Source organism: Cynoglossus semilaevis, chromosome 17 (assembly GCF_000523025.1).
Source record: "Cynoglossus semilaevis isolate Cse_v1.0 chromosome 17, Cse_v1.0, whole genome shotgun sequence".
Lineage (NCBI taxonomy): Eukaryota > Metazoa > Chordata > Actinopteri > Pleuronectiformes > Cynoglossidae > Cynoglossus > Cynoglossus semilaevis.
Window position 1 is genome coordinate 7,323,293 of NC_024323.1, and position 23,136 is coordinate 7,346,428.

The 23,136-nt window shown below is 40.0% G+C and overlaps 3 protein-coding genes across 4 annotated transcripts; 2 read left to right on the forward strand and 1 right to left on the reverse strand.

Annotated features, from left to right (window-relative positions):
• The first annotated feature begins 309 nt into the window (after nt 1-309).
• On the forward strand, nt 310-4,561 carry gtf2f1 (general transcription factor IIF, polypeptide 1). The gene is made up of 14 exons (XM_008329705.2): nt 310-409; nt 794-856; nt 975-1,021; nt 1,242-1,314; nt 1,437-1,630; nt 1,721-1,891; nt 1,989-2,200; nt 2,283-2,430; nt 2,630-2,685; nt 2,811-2,942; nt 3,024-3,094; nt 3,206-3,347; nt 3,871-4,009; nt 4,143-4,561. The coding sequence occupies exons 2-14, from the start codon at nt 845-847 to the stop codon at nt 4,345-4,347; spliced, it is 1,602 nt and encodes a 533-aa protein (XP_008327927.1). The 5' UTR covers nt 310-409; nt 794-844; the 3' UTR covers nt 4,348-4,561.
• A 2,941-nt stretch (nt 4,562-7,502) lies between these two features.
• Nucleotides 7,503-13,886, forward strand: LOC103392940 (GDP-L-fucose synthase-like). 2 transcript variants are annotated; one of them, XM_008329703.2, is made up of 11 exons: nt 7,503-7,924; nt 8,232-8,404; nt 9,661-9,775; nt 10,196-10,324; nt 10,443-10,516; nt 10,612-10,745; nt 10,819-10,883; nt 11,142-11,208; nt 12,721-12,800; nt 12,909-13,008; nt 13,157-13,886. In XM_008329703.2, the coding sequence occupies exons 2-11, from the start codon at nt 8,250-8,252 to the stop codon at nt 13,210-13,212; spliced, it is 975 nt and encodes a 324-aa protein (XP_008327925.1). In that variant the 5' UTR covers nt 7,503-7,924; nt 8,232-8,249; the 3' UTR covers nt 13,213-13,886. The 2 variants fall into 2 exon arrangements, with proteins under 2 accessions (XP_008327925.1, XP_016895924.1); XM_017040435.2 differs by having other exon boundaries at nt 7,504-7,862.
• A 71-nt stretch (nt 13,887-13,957) lies between these two features.
• Nucleotides 13,958-15,524, reverse strand: alkbh7 (alkB homolog 7). The gene is made up of 4 exons (XM_008329702.3): nt 15,116-15,524; nt 14,782-14,955; nt 14,558-14,682; nt 13,958-14,182 (listed from the first exon to the last, which is right to left on the reverse strand). The coding sequence occupies exons 1-4, from the start codon at nt 15,395-15,397 to the stop codon at nt 14,062-14,064; spliced, it is 702 nt and encodes a 233-aa protein (XP_008327924.1). The 5' UTR covers nt 15,398-15,524; the 3' UTR covers nt 13,958-14,061.
• Nucleotides 15,525-23,136: the final 7,612 nt, after the last annotated feature.

The window sequence follows — 23,136 nt, forward strand, 5'->3', positions numbered from 1 at the left end:
TAACCTGCTGACCTTCAGCTTCATTCAGGCAGTAAGAAGTACTCCAAGATTGCTAATGCCTGGCTTTACTTTACGTTGATCCTCTTTTATCATAAACTATCTGCAAAAAAGAAAAGAAAATATTTTGTGGAATGCAAACTTGTACTTTGAATTGATGAATGAATGAATTGAAATAAATCATTTATTAAATAGGATTACACTTTGAGGATGAGTTGTGCTAACAATAATGATTAATATGTTTGGAATTAAAGGAATGAAATAATAATCAAACAAATGACCTGAAACAATGGCTGGAAAAACAATTAACCCTCCTAACCAAAAGGTGGCAGCAGTGCACCAAACGTGTTTGCCAACAACAAGAGGACAAAGAAAAGGAAAACAGAAACGGAAGAAGAGGACTGAGACATAAGTTTGTACATTAAACCGTTGAATGTGTGACGTTTATAGTAAATCTTAATACTTTAGACGTATACACGTCCGTATGTGCGTGTCCTCAATTTCGAATACATACATTTTCTTATAAAACTGCCCAGTGAGCAAAGCATTAGTACCAACGACCAAAGCTAAGCTATCTATATGCTAGTCACCTGAAGCTAATGGAAAACTGATTGAACCTTGTTCGTTATAGAGTTGTTAGTAAACTTTAAAATAAGAACCAACCGATTTAGGGTCTGTGTATACAGGTTGTGACCTTGTGGTTGTCGCTGTAGATACAACAGGACAAATACATACTTAGTTTTGATTGATAATTTCACTGCAATCACATTTACGGTATTGTCATTATTATTTGCAGGGTGTTTTAATAACACGTTCTGTGTGTACATTCGAACTTGAACGACCAATCATGTCCTCACTAGTAAGTATTGCATTTCTTAAGCGATCAAAATCGTTTTGTGTTTTTAACAAAACGAAATATATGTATAGTTATCAGAGGAAAAAACTGCGCTAAGAACATCTCTTGGCTGTCGTTATAGGGGAGCAACAATTCCTCAGCAACAGAATACACTGTACGAGTCCCAAAGTAAGTATAACTTATTGTGTACTGCATAAAAATCAGCTCAACAAATACAATCAGTACAGTACAGAACCTGGGTGTTTGGTTTTGTTGAACACGAACATTAGTTGACTTCACTTCTCACAAGTGGAACTCTAACCACATAACAAAAATGTTAATGAGGTTTATATCACCAACAATGAGGCACATGTGGTAAGTGTAGTAGTAATTTCTGTTTGTCTAATAGAAACACAAATAAGAAGTACAACATTATGGCCTTCAATGCTGGAGACAAAGTCAACTGTTCAACGTGGACTCAGGTAGGCATACAAATAATCACATATATATATATATATAAATGTTGCACTTGTTGGTAAACTACAAATACCAAGTGCCTCTTACTTATATTTGTAAATATGTAGGTATTATATTCTGTTTCAAGGCTCGTATGGAAAGAGACATGAGTGCTCGTAGGATATATGGAGAGGAAGAGACACCAGAAGGAGCAGCCGGAAGTGAGTTTGGCAAAAAGCAGCGTGAAGAAGCACGACGCAAGAAGTTTGGAATTGTGACCCGTGAATTCAAAGTGGAGGACCAGCCTTGGATTCTTAAGGTCAATGGTAAAGCTGGTAAGAGGTAAGAAGAGAGAAATTATAACTGCATTGTAACTAAGAAGACAGATTTGATCACTTTGTTTAATTTATTTCCAATATGTGTTTGTGTTAGGTTTAAAGGTCTAAAGAAGGGCGGTGTCACAGAAAACGCCTCCTACTACATCTTCACACAATGTCCCGATGGAGCATTTGAAGCTTTTCCTGTCCACGGCTGGTACAACTTCACACCACTGGCAAAGCACCGGACTCTTACAGCAGAGGAGGCTGAGGAGGAGTGGGGCAGGTAAGGAAAACAAGGAGCATTAGAAGTTTTTATACTGGAATCGTTCATGCTGCTGCTACATGTGTATCTAATATAAGGTATTCCTCTTTTTTCATAGGCGGAATAAAGTTGTGAATCACTTCAGCATCATGCTCCAGAGACGTCTTCGGGAGCATGAGCGTGGTGGTGGTGATGATGATGAAGACGAGAATGAAAAATCTGGGAAAAAGAAAAAAAGGGGGGGCGGCAGGGGAGGAGACTTGCGAATCCACGACCTAGAGGATGACCTTGAGATGAGCAGTGATGACAGTGACAGCAGTATGGGAGAGGGTATGCTGGCTAAACAGTAAAATCAGTCCACTTCCATTATATGTTCATTTACCAGCCCTCAGTCTCTGACCCTACTTTGCAGATGGTGAGAGTAAAAAGGCCAAGAAAAACACAGGGAAAGATTCAAAGAAGAAGAAGAAACAAAAGAAAAACGAGAGCGAGGCACTGGAGGACAGTGATGACGGCGACTATGAAGGCCTGGAGGTGGATTACATGTCAGACGAAAGCAGGTAAGACCCACTGTCTTGGGTTGAACAATGTCTTTATTGGACCAGTAAGGGGAGACATTGTGTAGAGAAATATAATAGAAAAATATACAATATTTTATACAGTAAGTTTTTTAAAACAGGATTATGGAACTGAACTATATAACTCTGTTTTTGGCTCTTTTATTCTTTTTTATGGATGTATTTTTCTGTCTGAATGCAGCTCAGATGAAGAAATAGAAAGAGGAAAGCCAAGCAAAGCAGAGGAACACCCTAAAGGTTTGATTGGTCTTGTTATAGACATGGTTATAATTAAAATGAACATTAATTCCAGGAACAGCTACACAATTGTTATAAACCTGTCCCCCAGAAAATGCAATAAAAAATATTTTCTCCCGTCCTAGGAATCGATGAGGCATCTGAAAGTGAGGAAGAGAGCGAGGAGGAAAAACAAAACGAAGAGGAGGCAAAAGAGGAAGAGGAAGAGGATGATGGGAAAAAAACACCTGTACAAATGGAAAAAAAGAAGAAAAAAGGTACCAGAATAAGATGATGTACACAACAGTCAGGTGTAACATTAGGTTCTGAGCTGACTTTTGAAAATGTGCGTGTGACAGACAGCAGCGGAGAATCTGACAGCTCAGACGACAGCGACATCGAGGGAGAGACGGCCTCGGCTTTGTTCATGGTAGTTGGATTTGAAGTAGCCAGTTGTTGTGATTGTTGAGAATTGTGAAAAAGTATTTCTGTGCTTCTCATATGATATTCAAAAGTCCTCCTTCTCTAACCCAACTCCCAGAAAAAGCGCACTCCTCCTAAACGTGGAGGTGGTCGTGGTTCTGCAGGCAGCTCCAGGACGGGCAGTCGTCCTGGAACACCCTCCATTGATTCTGCTGCTACCTCTAATACATTACGTGCTGCTGCAAGCAAGTTAGAGCAAGGTTTGTATACACAGTAACGCTCGGATGTGGTGACCTTTGTACAGGTATATGCCCAGTCTGTTAGTTTTAATAACCAGTGACAACCATTATCAACCTTTGGACTTGTTTGAGTTATAAAATTTCATTGTCTCTATCACGCAAATTGTTTTCATGGAGGCCCGTGAGTTAGGACGTCTGATTACTTAGTGACCTATTTCCTTTAAAATAAATAAATTCTACAGTACAGTTGGTACACTGGCTATATCAGCCTATCAGAATATTTAATTGACGTAGTCATCACATTTCAAGACAATTGTGCGTTAACTCACTTCTCTGTTGAACTCACGTGTGCGACTGCTGTAAAGCCAGGTATATAAACTACATGGTATGTTCACAAGGAAAGATTGTTCTGTTAACTCCAAAAAGGATCTATTTTTTTACACTTCCTTCTGTAACCTCAATTGAACCATTGTCCTGGTCAAATTTAGGGTTAATATTTATGTAAATTTGTGCCAGCTGTTAAACACTTCCTCTTACCATACAGGCAAGAGACAGACTCAGGGACCGGCGACAGACTCACCAGCTGCTAAAAGGCTAAAAATGGAGCCAAGCAGCCAGAGTCCTGCTCCTTCTGGGAAGAGTACACCTCAACCTTCATCAGGAAAATCAACCCCAAGCTCAAGGTGTTTTTTTTGTTTTGTTTTGTTTTTAAATGTTAGATTGCTGCTGAGCTCCTAGAACCACATCTTAATGTGCTGATCAGCAGGATCTTTGTTTCCAATGTAACAGTTTCTTACTGTCTATCTGTCTCTACAGCGATGTGCAGCTCACAGAAGAAGCAGTCCGACGCTACCTGATCCGTAAACCAATGACGACAAAAGATCTGCTGAAGAAGTTTCAGACGAAGCGCACTGGCCTGAGCAGTGAGCAGACTGTCAACGTGCTGGCACAGATCCTGAAGAGACTTAATCCCGAGCGCAAAAATGTCAACGACAAAATGCACTTTTATCTCACAGAGTAACTGATCAGGGGTGCAACACGACAACTAATGGCACATGGTAATACAAGACAACACAGTGTTTACTTCAGAACAATGGAAGCAATTGTCAGTGTTGAGGAAACGACTCACTTTCTGTAAATGTTTGTAACTTAACAGAAGTGTGTAGAAGAATTTTCTTAGATGTTTTTTTTTTCTAATAAAATTTGAAGCTGTAAAAAGCGGTTTGACAGGAAAAGGTGCATATTCCAGGCTTTCTGTTTGGAGTGTGCATGTCCACAGTTAGAAAAAGAAGATAGATTCAATAGACTTCAATTTGCTCAGTGAGCTGAACTCACACTGCAACCAACCACCCATAAATGTACACACACACGCTCCTCAACCTGTAATTACTCATCTATTTTTTGTTCTGTTATATTACTCTACATTTTATATCAGGGAGGGAGGCTGTAAGGGGCCAAAGAAGGCGTTGAATCAGGGGTAAGGGTGAGTGTCCCAGAGGAGGGGTGGAGGAGGGGGGGGCTCGGAGCATCTTGTCTGCATAAACATCCAGGAGAGTAGAGAGATAACTGTCCTTGAGAAGGCCGGTTATGTCTGGGAGCCAATGAAGATAGTAGATTGTTTTGGGACAGGGCGACGCTGGAATCTTCTGTCTGCCCTTGAATGTCTCTTGAATGTCTCTGAGTCTCCCGGTGGCTTGCTTCAATATGTCTGAATTTGGTGGCCAGATTCAGCCGAGCCGAGCCGCCAGCTTCTCCAAGTTGGTATCCAGTATGCGAGAGCGCTCGAAAACCGCATCCAGTTTGCGGTTGAGCTCGCAAATCGCTTGAGTCTGAGTGTTGGCGGCCCTGCCCCATCCGTTAGTCAGGGCGATCAGCTTGTCGATTGCCAATTGTAGCATCATCTTTTCTTCACGACGGAGCAGGAAGGTGCCCAGGCCAATCAGCAGAAAACCTGCCATCATAAATCCAAATAGGTACAAATCTTCGACATCCTCCACGGAAAGCACGGACAGGCACACGATCCTCCAGCTGTACCAGGAGTCCATATTATATATAATAATATTGTATCATATTATATTTATTATATCATCCCTGGCTAATGTGTTGGTCTCCTATCAAGCACCTTGCAACCACAATGGCCACTATCCATTAGTCTTCTATTGTCAGAAACCTGGATCAGGGTTTCTATTCACAAGAGTTATAAATGAGTCTGACTCCACAACAACAGTGTTCGAAGCACCTACCTTTGCTCTGTACTGTAGCTCTCAAGTGGTTATCATGGATGGATGGATAGATAGAAAGAACTTTATTATTCCCTCAGGAGCTCCCTTTGGGAAATTTAGGCTGACAGGTTTGTTTATGACCTGCCAAAAAGAGTGAGCATTTAAAAGTTTTATCAAATAAGTTACTTTTGTATGGTTTCTTTCTCGTCTGTCTGCCAAAAATCAAAGAGTCCTATTGAACTATTAGTTTGTCTTGTGTTCAATTCACTTTTTTTGTGGAGAAAACTGCACCAACTGGTCAAACATATTTGTGCTCGGAACCCACACACACAAAGCCTTGTATGGGAGGGATCCAGGTATATAAACAACCATTAGTCATTGACATCTGCTGCAGACTGTTAGATGGTTGTAAAAACTAAGTATCATAAACTGAGGTTGCTTCTTTAATGCTCTACAATACTGTACTCTCTTTTCCCAAAGATCAGTTAATGAAGGCATCTCAATCATCAGTCAAAATCATGTGTTCTCCAACTAGGTGATCATCAGACTGTCAATGTGGATACAAGTGCACTGGGAATAAGACAGGTGGCCTGATAACAGACCCATTTGGCTAAAGAGATATAATAAGAAAATTAGATGTTTGATTTGACGTGTTGATAGAACCACAGGTCGACAATGAATCTTTTCAGTATAGATTAACTGGTAAGGCACACAGGGCACAGGCCTTGAGCCAACAGTTATTTGTGTAACACATTAATGTTTCTCATACAAGGTGTAAAAAAAAAAGTGTTTGACGCATTTCTCTAGAAGACGCTTCATATCGGATTTCAGGTGGCGCACACGTTTTTCAATATGTGTGTCTTAAAATTTTTTTTCTGAAATACAATATGGCACATTGTTCAGTTTCATCACCTGGAGTGTTTTATTGTCACTGGCAGACTCAGGCTTACTTGCAGTAGTTCCTCTGCCTGGTATTTAACGCAGTTTTATAGAATTCACTTTTTATGTTCTGCCACAGCCCTCTGAGAGTCTCAAAGTCACGGGTTTTTAGAAATGCACATCAACACACATCGACAGGACTGAGTACAAACAGCCCACAGTTGTGCAGTTCTGCTCATTCTACTGAATTCTCTCTGTGTGTGAGTCAGATCCCTTGTGTTCTTTTATGGAGTAATAGGATTTTTAACTTGTGTTTATTACAGAATCAGCAAAATATGCAGTTACAGAGCTCTGGGTCAGATCTACGCATCACCGATAAACAACATAAGATGTCAGTTCACAAAGTCTGATTTCACTCATGTTATTCCTTTAATGATGCTCCCTCCATCCTTCAATATGTATAACTGTTTCAGGTAAAAGTTATATTGCCACACAGTGGATCAATCAGTGAGTCCCAGTGAGAAAAGCTTCTAGGGCAAAACGTTTGGTCCGGTCTCACTGCAGGGGTTAATTCCCAGGCTTCAGAGATCTTTTAATTCACATTACATCTTACCTCCACAGAACAGGAATCAGTATGACCCTTTGCCCCCGTAATCACACTTGATTTACACAATTTAAATGCATTTAAATGCTTTCATCAATCTTCAATTTTCCAAACGGTTGATTGAAGTGGTTAGAACTTCTTAATGAAGGATTAATAACCTTACATGCGTCGTATATTCTCTGGGCCCATAAATACCTAAATATCTTATTTTATTTTTTTCTTTTTGTACACGAAGATTACACAGGAATTCACCAAAGCAAAGCTAAACTTACCAAACCCCCGTTAACACCTTTTAGGACTCTATTGCGTTAAAATTAAAGAAAAAAGTGTGTGTTGCAGCTTTGCCCTATAACACAGCAGTGTTAGTACAAATAGCGTAAAATATTCCAATAGCACCTCCTGTGGCAGCATGTGTTAGTTGCTAAAATTCACACTAAAATCTTCCCTTTTTTAAAACAGTAAAAGTGACAAGGGGAGTAATTATATATAATTCTATGGGATATTTTCTGATTCTTGAAGTCTCAAGTAATGAGACCAAATTTCCAATGACTGTTGACAAAGGTGCATAATGGAAAGTGAGATGAAAAAAAAAATAGCATGAAATCCCAGATCACACACAGCAAAGTGGGACACTAGGGAGTCTCACTTTTTCTACATTTGCATAAATATGTTCTTCATGAAAAAAAAAAAAAGCAAAACAAATGTCAGAGGTGGAGTAATCTCTAGACTTGGAGAGGGCAGTGGGCGTGGTTCAATAGTTTCAAAAGACAGGCAACGTAACTCTGACTGGATCCAATGACATTCTGGCTCTGTCCTTCCCTCAGCAAACAGGTAAGGAACACAGAGGATTTATCATTTGGTCGAGGAATAAGGTTAATAGGAGCAAAATAGAGGTGAGTCTCGGAGGTGGTAACTGCATTTTTATCAGTGGCTCATAAAAATGTTCGATTTTTGATATTTCTCATAGGATTTTTCAAACTCCTGCTTACCTTGTTTTTTATTTGCATACTGCTAAAGACACCCGCCGTGTTGATCATTTACAATCCAGTGATCATTACATGGGTGTAATAGTCCAGATAGAAGACAATAAAGGATGATAAAAAAAAACCCAGATGTGTTCATCTATTCTCTCTATTGAGCATAGACTGTTTCACATTTAACTGTTTGTGTATTTTTATTTCTCTACTCTTTGTCCAATAGACAGCTGAACAATAAGAAATGGCCTCAAAGAACAAGGCAGGGCCAATGCGTGTTCTAGTGACAGGTGGATCAGGCTTGGTCGGTAGTGCCATTAAACATGTGGTCGAGGAAAAAGGTGAAAGCCTTGATGGAGAAGAATGGTTTTTTCTCTCTTCTAAGGATGCAGATCTGAGGTTAGTTCTTTTTGTCATGTCAGCGGATAGTTATAGTTATCTAATGCGTCGTTTCTGGCATGTTGGACCAGGGGTTGGGAACCTGTGGTTCCCTTTTAATGACTGCATGTGGCTCTTAGATAAACCTTAGCAGGTATACCTTAGCACAGTAAGTAATAAATAATTTCGTTGATCGCTATGACAAAAATCAGTGTTAAAATAATCTTTAAAACAAACATTTTCGTGTATTTGCGGCGGCAGCGTACTCATCAGCTCGGTACGTCGTCAACTTCTATTTCTGGCCTGAAAAGTAAAAACAATTTGAAAGTCAAAGACAAAGAAAGACAAAGTGAAAATCAAATTTTCGTCTCGCTCTAAAAAAAAAATAAAATAAAATCAATCAAATAAATCAAAGTACAGTTAATGATAAAATTAAGATAAATACCATTAATTAATGACGGACCTCCCAACATGTACACGGACATCAGGACAGGAGCTGCTGTCCGGGGTTCACGACTCTAATCCGATAAATTAACATTTTTACTTACGAGGTGTGTAATAAACTGTTTTGTATGGCAAGTTGAACCATATATTTATAACTCCGTTATACATTTTAATCCATACTTTTTTTGCGCTGCAGCCGATCGCAATAATGGTCAGAAGTATTTATGCATTGGACAGCAAATGTTAATACTGTTTTAAATTCACACATTTAGTTGTGTGGTCAGCAAAAAAAAAAAAAAAAAAAAAAAGGCTCTCAAATATGTGACTCTTTTGGCTCTCTCTGCTAGAAAGTTTCTCGATCCCTGTGTTAGACTGTCAATCTAATTGTATCTCTTACAAACGAATTATTTGTAGAGGAAATGAAGTCTAATCTTTCGCTGTGAAAGCGAATGAGACCTTTCTTTTTTAACTCTATTGTTCAAGAGAACAAAAGAGTCTTCGCAGCCACAACACTGGTAGAAAACGTAGTCCCATCTCTCACTGACACAGGTACGGCAAACTACTTTAACTCTGGGCTTGTGGAAATCCTGGATGATTTCAACAGTTTTTCCCCCACAGCACAAAGGTTAGGGAGCAGGATCGAGCACACACACACACACACACACACACACACTTTCTCGCCCAGGTCACATTTACAGCCCATTGTGTAACTTGGAAGGTGAAACACACAGATCACATTTACAGCCTGAAAAAAAGCCAGTTGTCAAACCTGTATGGTTTTGCTTCTCCTGCATCTACCACAGACACTAAAGTCTTTATCAAACTTTGGATAGGGACACTGAGCAGACCAGAGCTGTGTTTGAGAAGTATCGTCCCACTCACGTTATCCACCTTGCAGCAAAAGTAGGAGGGCTGTTTATGCACTTGAGGGAGAATCTTCATTTCTTGGTGAGTTGTTTTTTTTTTTGTTTTCTGTTTTTTGTTTTCAAAAATGTGGTGCTCTCAGTGACTCAGTGTCCACAAGTGCACAAATGAAAATACTAAAAAAATAGTATTTATAGTAGAAATGGTACCGAGGAGCTCTGAACCGTTTCAAGTCAACATTAATTGGCCTTAAATCCATATATACCCATATCTATGCATTTAAACTATCCATAGAACAGCTGCAGTTTGCACCTTTTGCTGCTCCGGTATAGCAGCAGTGTTCAGCATGTTTGTGGAACACAGCATTTTGAAATCCAAACCAGGAATCCTACAATCAGACACTTCTGATCCTGTAACTCGGGCTGCAATAATAATAAAAAAAATCCTACTGTGATTTTAGCATGGTTTCCCTCCCTCCTTTCCCACTGACCTTTGTCTTTACAGAGGGACAACCTGAAGATCAATGACAACGTCCTGCAAACGGCCCATGAGATGAATGTTTCCAAGGTGGTGTCTTGTCTGTCCAATTGTATTTTTCCTGACAAAACCACCTATCCCATTGATGAGACTATGGTGAGCTGCTGGACACACTTACCACACCCCATAGTTTGCTCAGGTGCTGAAATGTGTTGGGAATCCTGTAATTGACATTCTCAATACTTTTTTAATGTTTTAAATTTTACCTTCTTAGATACACAACGGGCCACCCCATGAATCAAACTTCGGATATTCCTACGCTAAAAGAATGATTGATGTTCAGAACAGGTAAAGGCTTGTTCAGGCAAACAGAGGTGTGTAAGCTGACATAGTTAGCTCAGGTTTAGCACATAATCCTCGTTGTTCATACATGTTTGTCGTAGAGCGTACTTCAAGCAGTATGGACGATGCTACACCGCGGTCATCCCGACTAATCTGTTTGGCCCTCATGACAACTTCACTGCAGAAAATGGACACATGCTGCCAGCCGTCATCGGCAAGGTGTACAGAGCCAAACGTGAGCAAACGGGATCTTATTACCCCTCGCAGATAACAACCAGGTAGATTCATTTTCTTTGTTTGCTCCACAGAAGAAGGAACTCAGTTGAACGTGTGTGGAACAGGGAACGGCCGGCGACAATTCACTTTCTCTCAGGTAAGGTAATTATGCGCTTGTGCGAGTTTTTTTTTTCATTTATACATATAAATATATATATTTATATGTAAAAACGAAAAAAAAAACTCGCACAAGCGCATAATTACCTTACCTGAGAGAAAGTGAATTGTCGCCGGCCGTTCCCTGTTCCACACACGTTCAACTGAGTTCCTTCTTCTGTGGAGCAAACAAAGAAAATGAATCTACCATAGAGCTTTTGATTCACCAAAATGATCAATTTTTCCTGTTAATGACCAGGACCTGGCTCGTTTAATTATTTGGGTCCTCAGAGAGTATGAAGAGGTGGACCCTATTATAACCTCTGGTGAGTTAATAACTCTGCATTGGCCTTGATACATCTGCACCCGGGGAAAGGTTTTCACCAAGCAAAGATTTAGGACGTCATCGCTGAATGTGCTAAAAAGATGAGGGGAGGAGATGAGACCTGAAGGAATCAGAATGCTCGTAAAATCCTTTTCCCAATGTCTGCATTTTATTTAAACACAGAGTTTGAATGATGAGTCACATCTATTAAAACTGCGGTCTGCAAAGTAGGGGCCGGTCTCCACGAGGGGTCACCTGGCTATCACAGATGGTGGATGGGGTAGGCATGTAATGCACCTGATATAATTTGTGTGAGAACACCAGTACGTTTATCCAATCACTGACTTGCATTTGTCCCACATTTGCATTTATTTGTTATTGTAATACGTCGGAGGAACACAGGAGCTGTGACTGTGTCAAGTTCAAAAGTGCTGCACAAAATCTTTGGTAACCACTGCATTTAAGAGACTTCATTTTGAACCTTGCATATTGAAGTTTAAACATTTCCTTCTTCTAATATTCTCAGACGAATAAATGCAGTAAACAAGCTTGTCTTGATGAGAATTCTGTTTGAGGTTCATCTCAGTGAGTGGGAGGGATCAGCCTCGGCTGCATGGTGCTGAGAAGACTTGAAATTTGTCCTAGAGTGTGTGCCTTAATGATAACGCTAATTGTTAGAAAGTTAGTAAAAAGTGTTTACAAACCCTTTAATCCAGAAACTCATTCTAACAGCAAACACTCCTCAACCACTAATGCCTGCGAGTAATAACGAAGGACTATAATATAAGGAAACAAATGAGGAAAATACAAATGACGCATGAATATGTGTGTGAGATTGAGAAAAAGACAGAGAGAGAGAGAGAAACTAGAACTGTTAGAAAGTCTTGTAACTCTAGTCTTGTGTGTATATATATATATATATATATAAATATATATATATATATATATATATAATACTAAGTCGATACACATGTTATTTGTATGAACTGTGGGAACCTTATAATGCCAGGCTTCATCTTCTGGTCAGACACGTCAGACCGGCCTCACTGAGCTCAGGGCATTAATGGCTGTCAGCTTGTCAGCTTATGGCACAATTGGCAAATGGATTGAGGTACAAAGTCAACTGACAGTTATTGTTGGGGACAATAGCTTCACTGAAGTGTGGAAAGTCTTGATACCTTGACACCTTCTACAAACAATCCACCCACTACATCTTTGTTTGTTTCTTGGGTATAATTTATTTTAAGCATACCTTAGCATAATTATCTTGACATTTTTCTATATTTTTCTATATCTTGTTATTGTCTTTCTGTTCCAGTGTATTACTACATATACACTATATCTGTGTATGTGTGTATACAGTATATATATTTATAATTTTTTTTAATTGTCTCACTAGCTTTTGAATTATCCTTGTATATCGTAGCCATCTTGATGTTACATGCAAAGGGAGAAGAAAATATTTGAACTTAAGTAGTAAAACTTTCCATATTTTGTTTTAATTAAATATTAGTAGGGGCTGAGGATGAAATCTCCATCAAAGAGGCTGTGGAAATGATCACAAAGGCTTTAGACTTCACCGGGGAAATACATGTATCCTTGAAAAATATTATGATATAATGACTCCTGCCTAAAGTCTCGCTGCTGGATTACAGAAATGTCAAACTAAAAATGTGTTCAACCTTTGACACTTCGCTTCAGTATGACAACACTATGTCTGATGGGCAGATTAAGAAAACGGCAAGCAATGCCAAGCTAAGACGTTACCTCCCTGACTTCACCTTCACACCCCTGGATGAAGGTGAGAATGTTAGGGGCACATTAAATAATGATTTACATGACATAATATGGATGTTTCGATAAACTCTGCTTCTCCATGTACATATATGCAGTAACTCACATGCACACATGAGTACCCAGCCCATTAACCTTTTTCTTGTTGTTTCCAGCCATTAAGATGACCTGTGAATGGTTCGTGGCCAACTATGACACAGCAAAAAAATGAAGGAAAGTGAACTACTTGTCATTGTGACAGCACGCCACAGCACACAATGAAATGTGACCTCTGCTTTTAACCTATCACCAAAGTCAGCAGCTTAAGTGCCCAGGAAGTAGTGTGTGGGGAGGCTTTTCTTTTTTGTTTGTTTGATGACATAAGCAAGTTGAAAACTCTGTATCTAATTTAATTTACATATATTTACTATATAAAGACAAATGTTTAGCGCGCTTACGTAGTACAAGTTATCACTTTAGCTCCTAAAATTATATATGTATATATATGCAGTATATGTATGTGTGTGTATAATTATACAAGTATACAATTTTATATATATATATATATATATTATAAGGGTGTGCCTTGGCTGAATGCTCCTTTCATATTAAATGATTCGGAATCCTGCAGCGTGAGAATACTCACATCATAACCGACTGAATTAACCAGTTATTTAATGAAATTATAGCAAACTGTATGAAATTATTTTGTTTTTTCCATATTGTAACCTTGGTCAAAGTACACATATAACAGACTTTTAACGTTTTACTTGGTGGTTTACATGTAATCATAAAAAAAATGTAAATAAAAATGTGGGGTTCTTCTATAGGCTCTCTTTTACATTTTATGTAATTATTTTTTAAATTGACTGAATGTATGGCTGTTTCACCAAAACAAAACACTCATGTTTTACTGTACACTCTTTTATAAATTATATTTTATAAAACTTTATAATTTTTTTTCATACGTTTAATCATTTTATTCAAAATCAAACAGGGAAAATGATGAAATACTTTGTTATTATTTTTTCCCACCAATAGTCCTTTAAATTGTTTTAGTATCCAAAGTGAACACAGAACTTTAGTCTGGAAGGTTTCTACAGATGACAGAGATGCGCCGCTGTCGAGGAACTCTATGTCCATTAAAGAATGAGTCCTCATCTTTTAGGACCTCGTGGGTGAAGTCATATCGCGCCTGGTCCCTGTAAAAAAAAGAAAGAATAAAACATAAAAAAAATCACCAAATTGTCTGTTGTTGGCATAAATTGCCTTAAATGTGCTTCACATACATACAGTATAAGTTCTCAACTATCAGTAATATTTTTATTTTCTTAACTATGCAACATTTCTACATTTTGTGCATTTCTTTTTTATCTTTAGCCACGGGGTATGAGCTGCTTTAACTGGACGAGCGACTTTCCAAGACACTTTTTAATCAACGTGTTCCAGTTAAAATGTCAGGTAAAAACCAAACTGTTGTTGCACAGAACACCGTCATTTTATTGTTTGTAACAGTACCTGAGTTACATTTAAATGCAAAACAAAAAACAAAAAACGTATACTTATTTATACTCAACCTTAGTATATAAAGGGAGCGACGAGGCAACATCAGGTCCAGCCATTCACTGTTGGAATTTTCCTTCACCAAACGCATGACACTATCTGACAGGAGACTCAAACCAGCAATGGTGCTGCCACAAAACTGAGGCAAAGGGACAAACAAAACATGATGAACTTTATCTTGGTCTTGTTCTTTATACACACATATTTAACAATACAGAGACAGAAAATGTCTCAGTACCTTAACACTGTCAACATGAGGCTTGATGTACCCACTTTTGTCCAGATCTAGAATGTGAACAGGTCCGAGGAGTGAACTTCCCTCATTAAATGCTACAGATCGGACCCGACTCAAGATCTTCTCACACTCTGGGGACCACCTATCCCGCTCAGTCTCTCTGTAACCGTGAATAGCCTGAAGGTGGAGGAGTAATAAAACATCAACAACAACAACAAAAAGTAGGCTTACAATATACAGTCTTATATGTATGAACATTACATGATCAGTATAAAAGCACAAAGAAGGTACTATATGAACAACAAAAGACAAGTTGCATGACAGCTGTATCGCTTACATCGTCCCAGTGGTCGCTTTCGTAGCGTTTCTTCTTCAGACCTGGTTCTAATTCTCGTAGAAACGCCTCCTCTTCCTCCTCCGTGATGAAGGACGTCCTCACCTCCACATGGGAGACGAGTTTCTGAACCAACTGTGGACTGGAGCCGCAAATTTGAGCCCCATTCTGGTCAGTGAACAGGCCGCCGGGAGCACAGGAACTCAGAAGGCGCTGAAGGCAAGTGTAAACGGGTGGTTTTCGAATTTGTCTTAGCACAGTTAGGAACAGTTTCGTCATTATCATAAAATATTACACGTTAAATTCGCAAATTGATATTTTAGTTCCTTGGTAAGCATTTACGTTTTTTGACAGAAGTCAAACTGTTACGAGAGACGCCATGTTGAAAGCGCAATGCATTTTGGGGAACGTTGTCCCGAAGAATTAATAAACGATGTTTAAAATGTTGTTTAAAATGTATACGATGTTTTTTAAAAAACGTATACACATATGGATTTAATTAATTATGTACGTAGACAACCTACAACGTACCACCACTTTACATTCCTATAGCAATTACATTTCTGTTTCGTTTCTAAAGTGTCTGCGGTGGTTATCACACGAAGTGAAATTTGTTTTCCTTGAAAGAAAAATAATTTTGTAATTCCACATTTCATATTTGCCTTAACCTAATGTCTTTTTTCTATTTATCTTCTATCTATTGCTTGTTTTTGCGAAAAGAATCACGAGGCAAGACAAACAATGTATTGTTGCACTTCTTGATTATAGCCACTAGAGGGAAGCCAACATTCATACTTCCAAACAATGGTTAGATTGAAAATTTGAACGTGCATTTGTCATACTGTCGAAAGACCTCTGTTGTTGGCACGGTTTATTCTATATGCCTTAACTGACATAACCCCCACCCCCGACACGACGTGGCCGAGAAAAAGATGTGCTTGTCGTATACTGTTTTTTGCACACCTAAATTCAAATTGCTAACCAGATGAGGCTGTCCATGTTTCCGGAGTAAGTTGAGATGTAGATTCATATCCGGTGTCAAAAATATGCTACTGCAAAAACAAAAATATTGTAAGCCATATTTTTTTCATAGGCATGTATATACTGTTTTTTGTCTACATTTGGTTGGTGAAGGGCGAGTGCAGCAGGAAGGAGTGCTTAACATGCATACAGCTCTTTTAATTATTCAGCTTTATAAATCATTGAGTCACTAAAAATCATTTCAGGTCCCTGCCTCAGAGCTCCTGCCTACATCTAACCACTGATTGAACATCTGTCAGATAAACAATTGGAGGGTTATAAGATCATTTTAAAAAGTTTCTATGATCACTAGAAATAATACATTTTATTCCAAATCTATTAAAACCCCTGTTATGCAATCACATTGATTTAAAAACAAAAACAAACAAACATATAAACAACAAAAATGCTGAGATACCTAAATGATTACCGGTACAGTATTACTAGTTTATTCCACTTTTTAAGGGAGAGGATATAAAGTTATTTAATGTAGTTTTAGAACACATTTTCTTTGCGTTGTCCAAGACTGGCCAAGAAAAAAAAGGGGAAATATTTTATTTATTTTTAGGGATCTCTTATTGCAGCCTCTCTCGTGCATTTGTCCTATGTAACGTTCCCTTTCCCACAAATAATAAAAGCTTTTAGAACCTAACTGTAAAAGCCAGCAATAAAAGCCGAACTAAATAAAATAAATTCTTGTAGCGCCGTTGTTTCCTTGTACTAGAATTGACAATTTAACGTGCGTCTGTCATGTCGAAATAAGCATCGACATGGTGCCAAATCTTTTTATGTAGCACTTGCACTCAACACTGGTTGGTTTGGAACAGCTCATAATGTAAATCATTCTGGGCCGGAACGTGCAACAGGAAGTCGTAGTCTTAAATCTGCAGCGATGCATAGAGCATGCGCAGTCCGATATACAGTATATATACACACAAAAAAACTTTATATAAGTTATTTACTTAATATAAGTAATACTTGACCTATAGTCAACAACAACAATGTGATAGTATGTGAGATAATCATTAAACAAAAGTTACTCATTATGAACGTCTCCCTAAAGAGTTCTCGTCACGTGACGACCCACACAGGACCATAATGGTTTGGAACTAATCAACGCAAGTTCACCCCTAACGGTCACCATATGTAATCCACTAGTTAAGGTCACTGATCGGGCCACGAGGCCAATTTGTTTGAATGAATCAGCTTATTTTTACCTGTAGTGTTCACAAATATTCGTTTTTTCTGACTTTATTTCGTCTGTTTTTCCCTTTCACTCTACATCTGATTGTGGATTGTTACATACGATGGTTTCTCTGGTTTCGCTAGCCATGGTGCTGAAATGACTTTGTTCTGGTATTTATGATTGTGACGTAGCAATCAGCTCTATAGTACACGGCATTGTGGGTGCTGAAGTGGTCATTGGTGGTATAGTTAAGGTTCGAGATATATGATTCTTGAACTCTGGTTTCTGGTTTAGTCAAAAAAGTAGTGATATGATTCGTCACCTTAGTATGTTACAGGTATCTTACTGACCTTTCTCTCTCCTCTTTTGTTGGTTTTGATGATGAGGTTGTTTCTTTTTTGTAGCTGTGTGCCCTTGCAGTGGGTCAGTCTCATACCCACTGCCGGAAGCAATTGTTAAGTGGACACAAAGCAAAACGATACCTTTCAGGCATATCAGATAGACGCTAGAGGTTGTGCTGTTATCGATTGGCCTTCGCACGTGCCAGATTTGTCTCTTGGCTGAATCTCCATGCGGAGGTGAACTATTTCTCCCGGTCACCCTTAATTCTCGGTACTGTTTGCGAATAATCTCTAACCATTCGCAGAGGCTGCTGTTTCTGGACAAATTCGATTAGTTTACATCACAGAGTCACACAATGATTAAATAACCTGCGACGTTTTTGCTTCTTCTCTAGTGTTTGTCACTGCACCTCTATACGTATATCATAATGTAGTTTGAGTGACTCAGGGGATACGATACTACTCATGTGTTGCAGTGACTAATCATCCTGTGTTTAATCAAGAAAATGATATGCTTTTTTTTCAAACTCTCACCACTGTCCCTTAAGATACTACTGTTTTTGTTCGGTGTATAATGTCACTGAAAATATTTGTACCGGGCTGCGATTTGGTGCAAAGCGTATGGTCGCACTTGCAGGCGCCACCGTTCTGGTGAAACGACGAGATGGAGAGGGGAAGAAAAGAGGTGGAAAAAGATCCACAACTCGTTTTCGGTGAAGGGAGGGGGAGGAAGATTGCAGGGAGGAGGGAGAGTTCTCATCGTCCATTAATTTCCAAATGTCTGTTGCTAAGAATAGCCTCTACCCTCCACCTCCCCGTGTCTGTTGCTAAGAATAGCCTCTACCCAACCTCTACCTCTACCTCTACTCTAACCAATACAGGCGGACTTGCGCTCGTACTCTCTGACGCTCGTCTACTCACGGCACCGTGCGCGCGCATTGACGGTTTTTGGCTGCAGCTGCATCTTTGCAAAATGCCAGTACACCCCAAGTCACCCATCCCAGAATAAAAGAAAACACATCCGGTCAAGCAAAGCTAGGACTGTGTATTGACAGTATTCATCAGGACAGACACAATAGCTGATGTCACCTACAGCGGGTTACATTTAAGCATTAAATGGAAATGGTGTGCAGCCAGAGGACCAGTCCACCAGGGCTGGGCTTTACGCCTAATATACCCATATATACGTATAACTATACAGTATTAAAACAAAAACGCGGTACAGTGCCTCCATCTGTGACCCACGTCTGGAACTTGGATGAGCTGCGTGCGTCATGTGCTGCAGCTGCAGAACCGACCAATCTCTCGTTACATAGTTAAAAATGGACCGAAAGGCGACTAATCGGTGCGGGTCCTGATATGTTTTATTTTCGCTTTTTTCAAGCCAGTGTTACACAGAGTTATCAATTTACTGACTGATCCATCCATCCATCAGTCCGTCTGTCCCTTACCTGTTCCTACTGGGAGGAGAAGAGAGAGAGGAGGCCAGAAGGCACGCGCTACCCGACTTCAACGAAGAGAGAGAGAGAGAGAGAGAGAGAGAAAGAGAGAGAGAGGGAGAGAGAGAGAGGACGCGCTGCCAGGACATTTGGGTCTATCATTGCGGACGTATGTAGATCTCTCTGGGTGGTGATGGTGAGGGGCTTTTCTCGACACAACATCAGCTTCAAAAACTGAACCACGACCATGAGAGGGTGTATGACGGAAAAGCGGCCGCCGTACCCTTGTCTTTGACGACACCGTCTGTGTGTCCCTTCTCCAGCTCCATCGTGGATGGCCGCTCAGGTGACGGACAGAGGATGACGCTCACAGCCGAGCAGGAATCTACATATTTCGCCTGAGACAATTGACATTTTTTTTCACAGCGCAGAGACAACAATGACATTACAGAGGAAAACGGTATTTCTCCTTCCCTTGTTACCTCGAGACTGTCTGTTTCCAAATTAGACGCGTTTAACGAATGCAACCGTTCTAATTGTCTCAGGGCTGGTCAGAGCGCACTGGTTAAACAGCTGTACGGCACAGGAGCCACCGTATTACAGCCCATCGTACCAAACATTGCGGATATTTGAAAAATAATTAAATAAAAAAATGTACAGCTCATATTAGATCAAATTCTTGACGCATTTCACCTGTTCAGCAAAGCGACACCCCTTAACTGTCACCTGCAACGATGGATTTATGAGAATTTAAATTATATTCAAAAAAAAATCATCAAACTCACTGCTTGGTCGTCTGTGGTATTTCGACATTAACATGATAACGGTAAATAATTAAGTGGTTCCACAGACAGTGCTGCGGTGAGGCTGTGTTACATGCCGGATCCTGAGAGAGCGTGAAACATCCATGTTAATGCACAACAGCCTCTCCATGATTTCATGTTGGGGGCGAAACCTGTTGTATACGGACACAGGGACGGGCTGAAGGCTCTCCCAGCAGCACTGTAGTGCAGCCAGCCAGCCAGAGCGACCGCACATTCAATTTCCTCACACCCACAAACGGCAGTTGGCAGAGGCGCACAGAGTAGACGGTACATGGGCGTCCTGCTCTGATAGAAGCAGAAGCTGAACTGCTCTCCGCAGGTGCAGGTGCTCAGCAGAGGCTCGCAAGACCACCCGTTGTGCATGAGACGTTCTGATCCGGATGGGATGTAATGTTGTGTGGCTGCACAGCTGAGCATTGGTCTCCTTCTCCGCTGCTTCGTGAAGATTGGCTTTCGGGGTCTAAAGAATGGCACGGTTCGGAGACGAGGTACCCGCCAGGTATGGCGGAGGGCCCGGCGGCGGGGGCCCCGGTGGTCGCGGTGGCAGCAGGCAAGGAGGCGCCCACGGACACGGTCATGGCCACGTACACGGACACGGACATGGACACGGGCACGGTCCACCCGGCGGGCCCGGGCCCCAGAGAGTGTACAAGCAGTCTATGGCGCAGAGAGCCCGGACTATGGCCCTCTACAATCCCATTCCCGTACGCCAGAACTGCTTCACTGTCAACCGCTCGCTGTTCATTTTCAGTGAGGATAATTTCGTCAGAAAATACGCCAAAAAGATCACCGAATGGCCATATCCTTTTCTTGACATAGTACAGTGAGTAAAAGCTGCCGCTGTGGACCATGACCGAGGATGAGGTAAACTGCAGACAAATGTCTGGTTAATTGGTTTATTTTTCCCCCTAATTATTAAATAAATAAATAGGCTGTACGTGGAGACCAAATAGCAAAAGTGTAAAATACATCAATAAAAGCTCACATATGTCAGGGGGTGACAGGAAAGCTGGAGGTGTCAGCTAATTTCTAGTTAATTTAAGATGAATGGGACATGAAGCAGGGCGCCGTTTTTACGAGGCTGTAGATCACCGTCAATTCCGTCCGTTAGTAATTCCACGTCACAGTCGTTTGGCACTGGCTTGATATACATTCTTCCCTATTTGTGGAGCACAGGCGTGGAGGCAGGGGTGTCTAGGGGGCGCTGATGCTGATGTCAGCAGCATGTACACTGGCTACAGGCCTGCTGCTGGTAAAAAAAAAAAATTGGGAAAGAGAGAAGACAGAGGGGGAAGGGAGGAAAGGTGAGAGAAACCGAGAGATAGATGGAAAAAGGCACCTGCTCTGTACGTGTGTGTATGTGTGTGTGTGTGTGTCCTTGCAGTGAGGTGAAGCAAACAAGCTCCTATATCAGTCTGATGTGGGTCCCTCTCTCTCTCTCTCTCTCTCCGTGTGTGATAAAGAGAGAGAGAGAGGGGAACAGAGAGTGCATTTGAGTAAATGCCAGCATATAGAATTTTAATGAGATTAATTAAATGTCTATTTAACTTTTAATCAAAGAGTTCAGGTTTTTGTGTGTGTGAAAGTGTGTTTGTGTTTGTGTGTGTGTGTGTGTGTGTATGAGAGAGAGAGTTAATGAGGTAATTGATTTGCAGTAATAATTGCATGATGGTATTGTGATGCTTTGACTGTGACATAGGAAGTGTACGCTGGAGTGAGACCCAGTGCTGGTCTGACCTTGAATCACATCTGCCGAACATGTTTAATGCCAGATGAGTAAAAAGAATTGAATGTATGATATGTATCAGATTATGCATTCTTAAATGTAATCTTATATTCCACACCAATTTAACACTTTAAATTGTATCTAAAGTGGTTCCATCTGGAGCTGGTGGTGTTTATGCATTCATAATTCATATTTTTTTCAGGAGACATCTTGAGATGTTAATTAAACACCAGCTTAAGTAAAGTGCAGATTCTGAACAGATTTGTGGTGATGGTAAATGTCTTGACATGGGCAAGAATAAAACATTATATATATATATAAAAAACAAAACAAAAAAACAACAACAACTCAGAGACATCATACAGTTTTATTCATATCAATGTCTGATGTTCCTAAAATACTGATGGCCTGGTAAACAGATTTGTGAACGGACAGCAACATGTTCACATTTCTAAAATAATTTTGGCCACACAGAGGAAGAATTTACAGTTGATCATTAAGATTTGAAGTAAAACGACAAACAAAACAAAAGACTTGGTTTCTGCTGCCAGCAATAGTACTACCAGGTGTAGGGAGATTTAGTGGATTCAGCTAAAATGGGTAAACCAGATGTGTAAGTCACAGAAGAACAACTACTCAGCAAAGTTATGACCTGCAGCTTTATTTAGTTGTGTACTGATTGGAGACCCTGGGGAGGGTCCTGCAAATACAACTCTTTGTTCACATTCACTTCTAGACACCACAGCACACATTTGGTTGTTTAACAAGATTCGACCACTGTATGCTGGAGCTTGAACAGCTGTATCATTGTTATGTTGATTTTTATTATTTTCTATTAATTCACATTTTTTTGACAAGTACTATAGTGGCTTTCATAAGGTTTATACTGTAAGAAAATGTATATAATTCAGACTATAGACTGAGGAGGATTACCTCAGCCAAGCCTTGGAGGAGATAAGATATTGTAAATAAAACATTTTAAATATTTTCCACAGTAGTTGAGGTCGGAATGAAGGATGCAATGAAATGTTTTTTAAATCGATCGTTATTGTTGGATATGAAAGTTTTCTCACATTAGTTTTGGAGAAATATAGCGCCACAAAACAGCAAAAGCTCTGGACAGTAAAAAAAACTTTTGTTGCCTTGACGATAAACATATCAAGACATAAATTGGTGGAGCCTGAGATTAAAAAAAGAAAGAGAAAATTCCTAATATATTGAGTTGTTTAATATTTGCTGAAAGGTTGAATCTTCACAAGGCGTTAATAGACAGGGCACGTGGCTGTGCTGACCTCACCTGCAGGGGTCGCTGGGGACAGGTTTGGTTGTTGGTCCAGGAATGAAGTGCACTGGTACATGATCATTGCGTGATGTCAGACTAATCTAATCTAATCTTACTAATATGCTTCCTGACAAGTCAGCAGAGCAGAGGGACTCAGGTGTGGATTTCTCCATCACTGGGTTTGAGGTCACAGAGGTAATTAAACG

Bases quoted from the DNA above. Each gene is read 5' to 3' on its own strand.
- LOC103392940 (XM_008329703.2), top strand. From the start codon at position 8,250: ATGGCCTCAAAGAACAAGGCAGGGCCAATGCGTGTTCTAGTGACAGGT. The intron at 10,884-11,141 runs GTAAGGTAATTA...GTTAATGACCAG, and splicing joins GACAATTCACTTTCTCTCAG to GACCTGGCTCGTTTAATTAT. The intron at 13,009-13,156 runs GTGAGAATGTTA...TGTTGTTTCCAG, and splicing joins CTTCACACCCCTGGATGAAG to CCATTAAGATGACCTGTGAA.
- gtf2f1 (XM_008329705.2), top strand. The intron at 1,022-1,241 runs GTAAGTATAACT...TTTGTCTAATAG, and splicing joins TACACTGTACGAGTCCCAAA to AAACACAAATAAGAAGTACA. The intron at 3,095-3,205 runs GTAGTTGGATTT...CCCAACTCCCAG, and splicing joins CGGCCTCGGCTTTGTTCATG to AAAAAGCGCACTCCTCCTAA.
- alkbh7 (XM_008329702.3), bottom strand. From the start codon at position 15,397: ATGATAATGACGAAACTGTTCCTAACTGTGCTAAGACAAATTCGAAAA. The intron at 14,956-15,115 runs GTAAGCGATACA...CTCCACCTTCAG, and splicing joins AAAGCGACCACTGGGACGAT to GCTATTCACGGTTACAGAGA. The intron at 14,683-14,781 runs GTACTGAGACAT...CCTTTGCCTCAG, and splicing joins CTCATGTTGACAGTGTTAAG to TTTTGTGGCAGCACCATTGC.